This window comes from Acomys minous, assembly GCF_964271855.1.
Source record: "Acomys minous genome assembly, chromosome: 10".
Classification (NCBI taxonomy): Eukaryota; Metazoa; Chordata; class Mammalia; order Rodentia; family Muridae; genus Acomys; species Acomys minous.
In genome coordinates, this window is record NC_140491.1 from 47,669,258 (window position 1) to 47,683,724 (window position 14,467).

The window sequence follows — 14,467 nt, forward strand, 5'->3', positions numbered from 1 at the left end:
CTATTCACATGTATATTTCTATCTACATAGAAAGGGAACTTGACGAAGATTGGCAATACCAGGGCAATGGGATGCAGGTGACGAGAGAGGGGACATGGTATAACAGAAGAGAGGAGTGAGGGAGAAGAAGAGATGAGCCATGTCACGTATGCATGAAGATACTATGATTATGGTGGTTTGAATAAAAATGGGTCCTACGGGCACATAGGGATGTGGGCCCTGGGAGGCTGCCCTGCTCCTACACCCCTGCATGCGCTGGCAGTGCTCAGTGAACTCCGTGGGCTCAAAATAGAGACACGAAGGGCAGGTGAGATTAGAAGAGTTGGGGGATGAGGAGTTGAGGTCATTAGGAGGAATTGGAGGAGGAGGAGGGAGGGTTGGCCTTGGTTAAAACATGGTATGTACATGGATGAAATTCTAAAAAAAAATATAAGACATTTCCCATTTTAAAAAAGAAATAATTTAGTTAGCTAACCATAGCTATAGCTATATGTGCCTACCTGAAAGTTTTAACATTTCAAATAGAAAACAAAAACAAACACACACACACACACACACACACACACACACAAAACAAAAAACCAGAAAGAGTCTCTTGATTTTTACTTAAGGAATTAGTAATCAGAAATCTAGGAAAAACATACAGCATGAAAAGATATAATTAACAACAAAATTTGGTCTTTTGTTTGTTTGTCTTTGAGACAGGGTTTCTCTGTGTAGCCCTGGACTTGCTTTATAGACCAGGCTGGCCTCGAACTCACTGAGATCTTTCTGTTTCTGCTTCACTGAGTGCTGCAATTATAGGCGTGCAAAAATGAGGTGTGCCTAAAGACTTCAAGAGGTGTTCTAGAATCTGTATCTACTTTCATGAGGAGATCAGTGGGGGATGCACTGTAAACTGCCCTCTCTATTTCTTACATTGTTCTCCTCCCCCCTCCTCCTTTTAAAAGCCCTGACAAACTCCTAGGGAAAAATCACCAAGAATTACAACTCCTAATAGATAATAAATCAATAGCATGTGTTTAAATTTTTAACATGTGAATTTAAAGCTAGCCTGTTCTACATAGATCATTCCAGGCCAGCCAGGGCTACATAGTGAGATCCTGTATCAAAAATTTATTTATTTTTAATATCAAATTTTAAACTACTGTTATTCTTGATGGTTTATTGCTTGTAAAATTACATCAAAGGTATCCATTTGCATGTTCATTTATTTATATTTAAAAACATTAAAATGTAATTAAAAATGCATTCTAGGTGTTCCAGGTTACAAAGAAGTAAGTTTTTGTTTGTTTTTGATATTGAGTCTCACTGTGTGGCCCTGGTTGTCCTGGACCTCGCTCTGCTGACCAGGCTCTCCTGGAACGCAGAGGTCCTCCTGCCTCTGCCTCCAGTGCTGGGATTAAAGTCATGAAGCACCATGCCAGGCATAAGTATGTTTCTTAACCTTTTGAAGCATAGACTGAAAAAGAAGCGCTAGGGAGTGTATTTAAATAAAGAGTAAAAGGCTTCAGATATGTGAAATACTGAAATGAAATACAAGAAATTTATCGAATACATTTTAAAAAACTAAAATAGAAATAAATTTAAAACCAGACATTTACCATCTAGTTATTACATCTCTGTTTCACAAACTTGTTATTAAGGCTAAAACATGCTATACATACTCATTTAAAATATTTTTATTAATTCTTTGAGAATTTCAGACAATGTATTTTGTTTATATCTATTTCCAACTCCTCCTCTGTCTCCTCTCCATCACAATGTTTTTGTTTTTGTTTTTAATCATAACTCTGATTTGTGCTGCCCATCTATTCCTGAGTATAAGGTAATCCGCTGGATCATGGATTTCCTCACCCTCTGCCAACATGGGAGGGGGCAGGAAGGTGGACCATGACCCCCTTCCTTCTCCATGCTAGAATGTGGACTGGCTGCTTCTTGTGCGAGTCTTATGGAAACAACCAGTGCTGCTTGAGTTCCTGAGGGCAACAGTCCTGTCATGTCCAGAGGCCACTGTTTCACTTGGGTCCTCTTAGACCCGTGGCTCTTAACCACCTCCTTTCTACAATAGCCCCTGAACCTTGGGGAGACGGTGCAGTGTAGGGGTCTCATCTGAGCATTCTACTGACACTTATTCTTTGCAGTGTCACCAGCTGTGAGTTTCTGCGTTAGCTACAATCAACTGCACAAAGAAACTCCTCTGATGGAGTCTGGCAGCTTCTCTCATTTATGGGTAGAGAGATATGTATCTGGAGGGCAACTGAACACTATGCTCTGTGGAGGAATGTTAACTCAGACCGTGGCTGTCTGTGTGATCCAGCTGGAATACAAACACGCCTTTAATCCAGGAGACAGAGGCAAACAGATCTGAGTTCAAGGCCAGCCTGGTATAAGAGCAAGTATGGGGTAAAGAAAAGCTTGGATTCAGGCATGGTGGCACATGCCTTTAATCCCAAATGAAGGTAAAGTTAGTTTGTAGAAGGAAGCACCCATGTTTGTAAGTGATGCGTAATTGAGTGTCGGAAAAGGGGATGAATCAGAGAAGATTTGACAGAATAGGATACATCCAACTCTCATGAGAAGAGAGAGGAGAGGGCAGCTACTTAAGAGGCAGTTTTTTACCAAGACAGTAATAGAGAGATGGGTTGCAGAGAGAGAGAACTCAGGTGAAGAGGCATTGAACCAGAAAATGAGAAGAAGCCAGAAGATTAGAGCAGATTGCTGAATTAGTTTGAGGCCAAGCAGAGCAATTCCAGGCTGAGAGAGAAAACAGATTAAATAAGTCAGCTGGGAGAAGAGTTTGAGCCAGAACAGCTGAGATGAACCAGCCGGCCCAGAGCTCAGAAAGGACAAGTAAGGGTGAGCTTATTAAGCAGTAAGTCTCAGAGGCTGAAAACATTCGACGCCTAGGTTAGACTGTACGGAGGCTAGAAGCTTCCAGGACTAGGCCTAGGTTAGCAGATGGAGGCAGTGAGCCTCCCAGCCAACAACTGAGCCTGGAGAATAAAGGTTGCTTTTACAAAGCTCACCTGGAATAACAACAAGAGGACCACCCCTGGGGCCTGTGAGCTCCTGCCTACGGATAGCCAAACTTACAGTACTAGGCATGTGCTTTCTTCAGAAAGGAGCTGGTTACCCCCTTGACATCTGTGCTGCTATTGCATCTTACCACACGGGTCATTATTGCAGTTCATGGGCCTCACAGGCGGGTAAGATGTCAAGCACACTTTTAATAGAAAAACTGACAGAACACAGTATGCTTTTTTTTGTAGTGCAAATACTGATAAGCTGTCTATACATGTCTATATTTCCACAATGTTCATATTAGCAATGAAAATAGCATAAAAAAAATAGAAATAGGAAACAAGCTCTCTTCAAACTAAAAAAAAAGTGCTAGAGGAAAATGCACCCACAGGCTCTCTGATGCATAGCTTTATATTGCAGACAAATGCTTATTCTTTGAATTATTATGATAACTGATTCGATACATACTTTAGGCATAAATACGGGATAAGTCCTGTCAGTATGATTTTAAAATCACAGTGTTTACTTATCCCAAAAATCTTGCTCAAATTTCACTTTTACTCTAGTGTGGTGTGGTGGCTGGAGTAAGAATTGGCCCCGATACAGCAGCTCATGTAAGGATCGGGAGGTGTGGCCAGAAGCTCATGTAAGGATCGGGAGGCGTGGCCAGAAGCTCATGTAAGGATCGGGAGGCGTGGCCAGAAGCTCATGTAAGGATCGGGAGGCGTGGCCTTGTTGGAGGAGTGTGTGTGTCACTGGGCTGGGCTCTGAGATTGCCGTTCCCAGTTAGCTCTCTCCGCCTTCTGCTCTGTGGACCAAGATGTGAGCCCTCAGCTACTGCTCCAGTTCCACGCCTGCCGGCCAGCTGCCTGCTGCCTGCTGCCATGTTTCCCGCCATGATTTTCGTGGACTCTGCCTTTCCGGAACCATGAGCTACAAATTAAACGCTTCCTTTTATTACGTTGCCTTGGCTGTGGTGTTTTGTCACCGCAGTTGAAAATGAAGTCAGACACGTCAGTGAATTGCTGGCAGGGTCTCCCTGCTATGCTGCAGATCTGGGCCACCGAGTCAACTCTCAGGGCCCCAATCTCTTCGGATTTCATCAAAGTTTTTTAAAAAATTTAACTACAAGCCGTGCATGGTTCACACACCTTTAACTCCAGCCTTCTGGAAGTAGAGGCAGGAGGATCTCTGCGAGTTTGAGGCCAGCCTGGTCTTTGTAGCAAGCTCTAGGACAGCCAGGACCACACAGATCTTCCTAATGCTGTGACCTTTTAGTGCAGTTCCTCATGCTGTGGTGACCCCAACCATGAAATTATTTTCATTGCTACTTTATAACTGTAATTTTGCTATTGTTATGACTCAAAAGTATAAATATCTCTATGCAGGATATCTGATATGTGACCCCTATGAAAGGGTCATCAACCCCAAAGGGGCCGTGCCCCAAAGGTTGAGAACCACCGTCATGGAGAGAGCCTGTTTCAAAAACAAAAATGAAACAAAACAAAACAAATTAAGCATGCAAAACTGTTTAGGAAGGTTTTCTCTGACAAACTTTCCATATAAAAATGATAATAGAGAAGGCACCGTATAGCTTATGAATAAATACTGGAAAAGCTGAATTCAGAACAAGAAAATTAATCTAATAAAGCAGCATTTTACCTTAGCGGTCTCTTTTGCTGTAGGGTCCAGATCATCAGAACCAGGTTCCTTAGAAATCCTTCAGAGTGAAACATACAATACGACATGAGTTAGGTTCTTTGAAAAATCCTGGAGCATGATCAACTCTGTATGCTAAATGTATATATGTATATATGTGTATGTGTGTGTTATTAGCCTTATATATAAAAATGTATATAAAAGTTAATCTTTGTTTAAAATAAAACAACAAAGCTTTTAGTTACCTTCTCTGCCTCCACTTTTCTCATCAAAGAGTGACAGACAGCCAAAATACTCTCAAGGATTAAGAATGACTGGCCCATCATATCATCCAGCTGCATATAAATTGCTTTTGGGGCCTCACCACATATTTTCCAAAGACACTGAAGCCAGGAGCTTCCTCATCTGCAGCCACAGCTCCGATCAGACTTCCCAGAGTCTGAACACGGATCCATACATAATTGCAGCTGAACAGTACTCAGAAAGAGAATTCCAAGAAGGCTAGCGTGGGGTGTAAAGGGAGGCCAAGTTTTATGCTCCGTATGTGGGCTCAAATTAAAGGGCGCATTTTGTCTCCAAACTAATGCAAATTATATTCAGATTTTTAAAGTACAGAAATCAGTGGGTGGGCAAAATTCCTCTTTCTAAAGCTGAACTGAAAAACCAGTTACTCGTTCTCATGAATTTTGCTATACTAAATGAGTGATACTAACATGATAATACAATTCAATTAAAAATGGCAATTTTGGTTCTCCAGCATAGAAACAACATATTTAAAAGACCCCATTGCTTATCTTCAACCCGAAACAACATAAAACATTCCTAAGATAGAAAAGACTGGAAAACTGCCCTGGTTAGTTTTTTTTAGGTGCTTGAGACAAGCTAGGGTCATCAAAGAGGAGGGAGTCTCAAGGGAGGAAAATGCCTCCATAAGATGAGGCTGTAGGCAGGCCTGTAGGGCATTTTTTGAAATTAGTGTGATTGGTGAGGGAGGGTCCAGCCCATTGTGGGTGGTACCACCCCTGGGCTGGTGGCCCTGGGTTCTGTAAGAAAGAAGGCCGAGCAAGCCATGAGGAGCAAGCCAGTCGGCAGCACCCCTCCATGGCCTCTGCACCAGCTCCTGCCTCCAGGTTCCTGCCCTGTTTGAGTTCCTGTCCTGGCTTCTCTCAATGGTGAACAATGATGTGGAAGTGCAAACATATCCTTCCTCAATTTTCTTCTGGTCAGGGTGTTTCATCACAGCAATGGCAGCCCTAAGGCAGCCATCATCTGTAGCTGTAACTTGAGTTTCTATTCCAGATGCCTTTCTGTTCTCACAACTGTCTGACGTGATCCAACCGAGCCTGCGTGTGATACACTGATCTCAGTACTTTTAAAATCAGAATATGGTTTGCATTGATTTGGAAATGGGATGCGCCCTTTAATTTGAGCCCACATACGGAGCATAGAACTTGGCCTCCCTTTACATCTTTCTTGGAATTCTCTTTCAAGTAACATTCGGCTGCCATTATGTATAGATCCGTGTTCAGACTCTGGGAAGTCTGATCGGGGCTGTGGCTGCAGATGAGCCAGCTCCTGGCTTCAGTGTCTTTGGAAAACATGTGGTGAGGCCCCCAGAGCAATTTATATGCAGCTTGGTTATATGATGGGCCAGAAACAAAGCCATGGCCTGCATGGCCTGAGGGGCAGAGGGAGCCCTGGGAGGCCGCTGGGCAGGGTGGGGAAGCTGAGCCCCAGACATTGCTCACAGTCAGATAGAGAGTGCAGACAGAAAGAGCCAAAAAGCTAGAGAAAAATCATTGGAAGCGCTTTCCCTGTGTTGTTCCAGGTCCAATAGGACCCTCTTGCTAGGGTGAGGAGGGGAAGGGAGGCAAACGATGAAGTATGCAGCTTTTTTGCCTGCTCCATGATGATCATGTACCACTTTCTAAAGAAAGATGGAGGAAAAAATATGTCTGCCAGGCTGCGGCAGGCCCCGGGTTAGTGTGAAGTGTTCCTGTGGTAGTTTGAATAAAAATGATCTCCCTAGGCCCATAGGGCGTGGCTCTATTCAGAGGTATGGCCTGGTTGGAGTGGGTGTGGCTTGTTAGAGGAAGTGTGTCACTAGTGGGTGGGCTTTGAGGTGTCAGATGCTCTAGCCCGGCTCAGTGGCTCAGTCTTTTCCCGCTGCCTGTGGACCAGTAGGTAGAAGAATTCTCATCTCCTCTCCAGCACACCACCGTGCTTCCTGCTGTGACAACCATGCACTAACCTCTGACCTGTAAGCCAGTGCCAAGTAAACGTTTCTCTTTATAAGAGGTGCTGTGGTCATGGTGTCTCTTCACAGAAATAAAACTGTAACTAAGGCAGTTTGGTTTTGGAACTGCAGTGTCCTCATTTTTTTTTTCTTCCTTTCTTCTTTCTCTCCCTCGTTCCTGCCTTCTTGCATTGTTGGGTGTAGACTATACGTGCTTTCTAATGCGAGGCCAAGGCACTATCAACAATCCACACTCCAGGCCTGGAGGTTTTTGAGACAGAATCTGGCTATGTCTCTCAGGCAGGAGGGCTCCTTAAATTCACGGTTGCCTCCACCTGCAGAGTGCTGGGGCCACAGGCTCGCATCACCATGCCTGCTGCTGTGCTTTCCTGGCATGGGGGAAATGAATCAAATAGGTGCGTAGGCCTTATGTGCTGTTAGAACGGGGCAGAACACTCACAAGCTAAAGGTGACGCCCACAGACTGCGGAGAACACAAAACCTAGGCCAACGTGGAATCCAACAGAAAACTGCAAACTCTTTACAAAGCAGAAAATTCATCTGAATAGTTACTTTTTCAATTGATTTGTCTTTCTTTTGATAATTAACACTATACTCTGATCACTGTGTGTTAAATTTAAATTTCTTCTCTCTCTCTCTCTCTCTCTCTCTCTCTCTCTCTCTCTCTCTCTCCACACACACACACACACACACACTCATGTATATAAATCTAATATGTCTGATGCACGTGGCTTTAACCCTTTTGATGATTGCTAAGCTGGTTTTACTCAGAGAAATGAAAGGCTGTACCTGTTCTGCTGCTCACGTGTCTGTTGTACCTTTGCCTCCTTTCCTGACAAGACTGTCACCTGCTGTTTACTCTCCTTTAGAGGAACTGACCGTGATTCCATGTCTTCCTGTATTTAAAAAAAAAAAAAAAGGAAAAAAAAAAGGTTTAAATGATCTTAAAGACACAATATTCCATCACCCAAGTTTGAAAATCTTGTTAAAGCCAGCCTTACCCTCCATTCGATCGGGTTGTAGACCGCTGGCTGCCTGGAGAACTTAACTGGTTCAGGCCAGTCTGCAGGGTAGTCGATCCAGAGGCTGGATTCAGTCAGCATGGGTGACTGGACCCCCAGAGGCTGCACAGAAAAGCAGAAGTGTGCTGGGTGAGTCTGAGGGAATCAACACCCTGACGCGCCCACTTGCCACCCTGCCTGGAGGAGCTGCACTGGATCCCAAGAAGTGCGCCCCACAGCCGGCTGCAGTGAGCACAGATCGGGGAGCCTTCCAGGGCACACACAATCGCAGTCTCAGGAAGCATCGTGCAGACAGACACCCGGTCAGACTGCTCATTTGCAGGTCTGCGCATTCAGACCTGGGACCCCCAGCAGAAAGGACATTTAGGTCACAGAGTTTTTTTTTCAACTGGGAGGGTGCACTGACTAGTGATCAGGCCGCATCCGAACCTGTGACTTCTGGAAACAAAGTCAGAAGAGGAGGAGGAGGAAGGAGGCCTTTCCTGGTATGAATAAACATGGGCTGTAGGCATAGCACCACCTTTCAGTTTGATTGCTTCTTTCTTTCTTTCTTTTTTTGTTTTTGTTTTTGGAGACAGGGTTTCTCTGTGCAGCCTTGGCTGTCCTTGACTCGCTTTGTAGACCAACCTGGCCTCAAACTCACAGTGATCCACCTGCCTCTGCCTCCTTCCCGGGTGCAGGGATTAAAGGTGTGTGCCACCATGCCCGGCCTTGATTGCTTATTTTCATTTTAATCTTAACTACTTTAATTTTTTAGAATTACTCCTTTGGACTTCGTTTCACTTTGTGTTTTAGTGATTTATTTTATTTATGTGTATGAGTGTTTTGCTTGTATGTATGTCTGTGTCCCTAGAACATGTCTGGCACCCTTGGAGGTCACAAGAGGGCATTGCATCCCCTAGGATTGGATTTACAGATGGTTCTGAGGCACCATGTGGGTGCTGGGAATGGAACTTGGATCCTCTGCAAAAGAAATACAGGGCTCTCGAACAGGCCTGAACACGGCAAACATGGGACCAGCAGGTTTTGCCCTCTTCCTTGCTAAAGCACTGGATTACATTCCTAAGGCTAACTCCCATGGCCTAGTCCCTTATTGGCCACTAACTCATTCCTGAGACTAAACACCAAGGTCCAGCAATCAAAACTCATTATTCGGCTACACTGGGTAACCTGTCCAATCAGGACTCACCAACCCATTCCAGCACAGACCCCCCCCCCTTTTCTGCTTATAAACTATTCCCACAGCCACCTCTGCTGCTGCTGCCTTTGTCCAATCCAGAGGTGGCCTCCTCCCACCCCCCAAAAAAACCTGCTTGTCCCTCTGGGGTAATATATCTCCTGTGTGCTGAGAACTTGGTGTTGGGGTGTGTTCTGTGCCATATCTGATGCCCCTGCATTGGTGCCATGACTCAGATTATGACTGGATTGGTCTACAGGACCCCCAACCCAGTTATTGCGCTTTCCAGACCATCTGGTTCCTGCTTCCTTCGTACAACATTGGCTAATTAGTGATTTTTTTTTCCTTTACTAGCCACCCCAAACATTCCCCAGGACATTGGGTGATGACTGAAATGACTCTGGGATTTCTCCCAAAGATTCCAACTCACACCCAGCATAATGTGTGTATCTTAGCACTCAAGGATGGTCCTCCTGCTCCCTAGATAGTAAACAGAGTAACCTTTACAGTTTTGTGGACACATGAACTGATACCCATGAAAGGAGATACCCCTCCCTCCCAGATGCCCCTCTCTGAAAAATTTCCTGTCTCCACCAGCATCTCTGCCTGCTCCTACCCCTACTCATGGCCATCAAAACCTCCCTCAGCTGCAGTGACTGGACGGGCCCACCCCCTTGGGCTGTCACTGCCCCTCCCATGTCTCCCCACCACCCACATGCAACGGAGCCTGCTACAGCCTTAGTGGCTACTGTTAGTTCACAAGCCAATCTGCTAGGCTGCTGCCTGATATGCTCTAATCTGATCTGATCTGCCTCCAGGTTGCTTAGCGACCTCTAACATCATCATCTGCTGCTGGCCACCAGGTGTGTGCCAGAGGCAGCAGATATGAAAAGGACCAATCTGCCCTCCCCCGCCCCCCCACCCCCGTGCCCCCCTCTCTCTCCCCTTCGAACTTGTGGTTCAAGAAGTGACCTGCCAGCTTCCTGCTGCCATGCCTGCTGCTTTTGTGCCTCGGCTCCACCGTCATGGACTCATCCCTCTGGAACTTTAAGGCAAAGTAAATTCTTTCTTCCTTATGTTATATTTGGCCATGGTGTTTTGTTTTGTTTGTTTTTAAGGTTTTGTTTATTTATTAATATACAGTGTCTTGTCTGCATGTATACCATAAGAGGGCACCAGATCTCATTACAGATGGTTGTGAGCCACCATGTGGTTGCTGGGACTTGAACTCAGGACCTTTGGAAGAGCAGGCAGTGCTCTTAACCTCTGAGCCATCTCTCCAACCTCAGCCATGGTGTTTTATTGCAGCAACAGAAAACTAATACAAACGTGTGCATTAATTTTCACTATCAAAGGTCCTGTGCCTATGAACCTCAAACGTACAGAGGGAATAATATACAGTTTGAATTTCCTCTTCCCTCGCTGTCCTTCCACCATGCTGCCTTTTGACTGTCCCCTCTTGGGATGCACCTCTCTCCCCAGACCTCCCTCTACATGTTCGCAGGTTCCGAGAACCCACGTTTCTGCCACGGTATTTGTCCTGTGGTTTTGGTGTCCTGCTTATTTTTCCATTTAACCGACGGCTTCATGGAGGCAAGGGTTGGCCGACCTCAGCACGTGAAGATGAAGGTTTTGAGTATTTTACTAAATCAATAAGCTTGGTCATCTCAACATATCATTCAAAGCACGATTGTGTCTCTTGAAGAGACATGTCCCGCAAAGAACATTCCACGTTCATCGGTTCTGAGAACTGCCACAAAACTCTGCAGTGTAGGTCCACTACTAAAGAGAGCCTCAGTACGCCAGTCCACATGACAAGGCACTTTCGTGGCAAGCGTTTATATTTGGGGGGGGGGGTAGTGTCTCAGGGACACGTGTACAAAGCTTCCCAATTACATGGTCATCCCTCTAGTTTGTGATAGTCACTCATTTGGTTTCTTCTGTCTGTGGGGTCTTCCCTCGGCCTCACTTCCCTTAGCTCACTGAGGAATTTTTTTTTTTTTTTGGTTTTTCGAGACAGGGTCTCTCTGTGTAGCCTTGACTGTCCTGGACTCACTTTGTAGACCAGGCTGGCCTCCAACTCACAGTGATCCGCCTGCCTCTGCCTCCCAAATGCTGGGATTAAAGGCATGCGCCACTGAGGAATTTAAGCTAAGCACCTGCCATGTGCGCATAAATGGCTTCCTGAGGGAGGGAAAGTGCATGCGTTTGCCTCTCAGTGGTGTTTGCCTCAGACTCACGGGGTTCTTCGTACGCATAAGATGTTGTTTCTCCATGTATTAAAGAGTTAAGACAAATGATCACAGGAACCCCTCTCCTTCTAAAAGAGATGGAAGGCAACAACACCACTGGGGCAAAGTCAGTGAAGACAAAGTCACCAGGGATGTGAACGCATCTTACAGGAGACCCGCAGGAAAGGCCGGGTGTGCTGCTGGAGGGGCGGGTGGGCTGGAGACCAGGGCTCCCCCAGCCCCAGTTTCTCAGTATAGTTTACCGAACCCTGTTGTTTTTTACTAGGATGGGAAAATGGACGGCAGAGAAAAATGACACAAAGTGAGGGAAGGGCAAGTTCAGTGTCCTCAGTCCCTGTCGCACGTTTGAAGCGCCCAGAGGACACATGCGGACACTTCTGTTTGGGAGAAGAAATGAAATTACCTGAAAAGCAGGAGGGGCTTATGAACAACAACTTGTAAAGTATGCTAAACTGAAAAAAAAATTAAATAACACAAACCTACATAAAACTAAATTTAAAAATGAAAATAAGAAGGTAGGAAGAGACAGGGCTTTCAATCATGTAATTATATATTACAACACATCCAGGCATCTGAGGAGAGAAAATATTTATTTATAACATATGCAAGTAATTCCCTCCTATGAATGTGCACTAGCACACATAATAAAATACCTCAATATAAAACAAGGATTGAAAATATTACAAAAACCACAAAAAGTTTTAAAAGAAAATGTTACAAGAAGGCTCCTTTTGAAAATAATTCCTAAAACCAAGTCAGGTGTGGTGGTGCATGCCTATAATCCCAGCACTCGGGGAGGCAGAGGCAGGCAGAGCTCTGTGAGTTTGAAGCCAGCCTGGTCTACAGAACAAGTCTAGGACAGCCAAGGGTTTCTACACAGAGAAACCCTGTCTTGAAAGAAAAAGAAAAAAAATGATAATTCCTAAATGTTCACATTTTAAGGCATGGCTGTCCCTCCTGTCCTCCTGTGGCTCAGGCCATTAGGTCACAAGCAGGAAAAAAGGTCACTTAAGCCAAATGGATTTGTTTGTTTGTTTTTATTTAAAAATTATATGAACAAGTGTTTTGCTTACATGTATATATGCACACTGCGTGTGTGTCTGGTGCCAAGAAAGGCCAGAAGAGGGCACTGGGTCTCCTGGTACTAGAGTTCCAGATGGTGTGAGTGGCCACATGGTGCTGGGAAATGAATAGCAAGTGTTCTTAACAGCTGAGCCATCTCTCCAGCCCTGAGCCACGCAGCCTAAATAAATATGGGCAACATATTGAGAGCCTACCTGAAGATAATTTTGAAATATAAGCATATGACCATACAATTAACTTTTTAAGTGTCATTATCATATCATTAAAAAAAAAACAAACAAGACCCTATTTTAAAATCAACCTGGTTTTCCTATGCCTAAGCAGATACTGATAGATCATATTTCCTAACCAGGCCACATGCAAGTGTTGTTTCAAACTGGACAATCTGGATGATCTAATAAATAGCATATATTTGTCACCATTAAGATGGCAGGCTTACTGGTTTCCACATAATTTCCAGATCCTTAGCAATTTGGATCCGGGAGCTGTACCAGGTGGGGGGTGGGGGGGGGGGAACAGTGTGAGGGAACTCTCATGAAGGGGAGTCAGTGCTCGAAAAATTGGGGGTCAGAGATGGAGGCGTGTTCAAGATCCACGTTACACGCTCTTGGCCCTGGATTCAAACGGTGCTTTTACAATATAAAACGAAAAAAAAAAATTAAGGCTAATAAAATTTCCCCAGAGTCATACAAAACTTCTTCACCGAAGGGGTTGAATCGGCGGAAAATCCTGTTGCAGAGAGTTTTGTAGATTCTGCAGCAATGTGTGTCCTTTTCGATCTTGAGTAACAAGCAGTGAGTTTCAGAAAACACCCAGCGCTGACCTTGCTCTTACGTGTTTCCCTCTGCGCCTCTATTTCACACTGACTTGGATGTAAAAAAAAATCTGAGTTGCTCCAGAGAAGATGGGGTCTACATTGTCAAGGGTGCTGTTTCTCATGACTGATTTCCTTGATTGTGTGGCATGGACCGGTACAATCTCCTCCAGGGCAAGGGCCATGACTGAGGTGGAGGGCCGGCCTGTGAGAAGCTTGCAGATACCTAAGTAAGACCGTGCCATGGGTACGACTGAGGCACGGATTAATACACTGGTGATGATACCGGCTTTTCTTAAGCTAAGATGACTTTTGTAAAAATACTGCAGGGGTAAAAGGTTTGTTTCATCATTTTGAAATGAGAAAGAGTCACATAGTCATAACCGTTGACTCGGGGTGAAAACTGGACTATTTCTAATGGGCAGAGACACAAGTTGGAAAAAGAAGTATCGCTTCAGCTTTTAAGCGGGAGAAACAATCTGTATTTAGGATGATAGACAGTAACGCACAATCTGAAAACACACGTTTAATGGCATGAGCTGAAATGTCCAAAAGCCCAATCTAAAGTCACAGTCAGACGACACTGTGTTGCTGTTCATCTTTGTTGCTGTGGTCCTTTTCTAAGTTCTTCCCTTTTCACTTACAACACAGGTCCTTAAAGCAAACCACCCCAGCGTACATGTCTTAAACATTAATAAGGATAATGAATTTAAGGTACATTTAAAATACTCAACACAGTTAATTGCTAGTATTTTGGTTTGTTTGTTTTTTCACATTGAAATGTGTTACACTTCCGTTTGCATGTGAACTAGAGGTGAGCCGCCAACGGGTTTCTTGCCCTCTGCCAGCTCTTAATGTGCAGAAGACTTGAGATGATTAGTTAAATGGGTATGTAAAGGCATTCTAGAACCTAAAACATTAGAATGTGAGCTAGGAATTTGAGCTGATATTGGAAACTAGGCACACACACACACAAATCAGAAATTGAATTTTTACTTGATGGTTATTGACTCTCTACTTGCACAGCTTGTGACTATTTGGGCAAAAAAAAAGTATTATTCAGTTCTATAGACTTTCTTTATTATTATTTTTAATTGAAAATAGATTCTTCTCTCACACAACACATCCTGACCACTGTTTCCCTGCCTCCATCCCTCCAAGAGCCCCTCCCTCCCCTCTC

At 44.5% G+C, this 14,467-nt stretch overlaps 1 protein-coding gene across 1 annotated transcript in view; it reads right to left on the reverse strand.

The window, feature by feature from the left end:
- The window catches only part of LOC311607260 (uncharacterized protein), a 102,009-nt gene that overhangs the window by 57,676 nt on the left and 29,866 nt on the right, over positions 1 to 14,467 (reverse strand). Inside the window, exons 12-14 of the mRNA XM_084798942.1 lie at positions 7,941 to 8,063; positions 7,729 to 7,835; positions 4,687 to 4,744 (exon numbers count right to left, since the gene is read on the reverse strand). Coding sequence (XP_084655068.1) covers positions 4,687 to 4,744; positions 7,729 to 7,835; positions 7,941 to 8,063 — 288 coding nt within the window. The remainder of the gene's footprint in view (positions 1 to 4,686; positions 4,745 to 7,728; positions 7,836 to 7,940; positions 8,064 to 14,467) is intronic.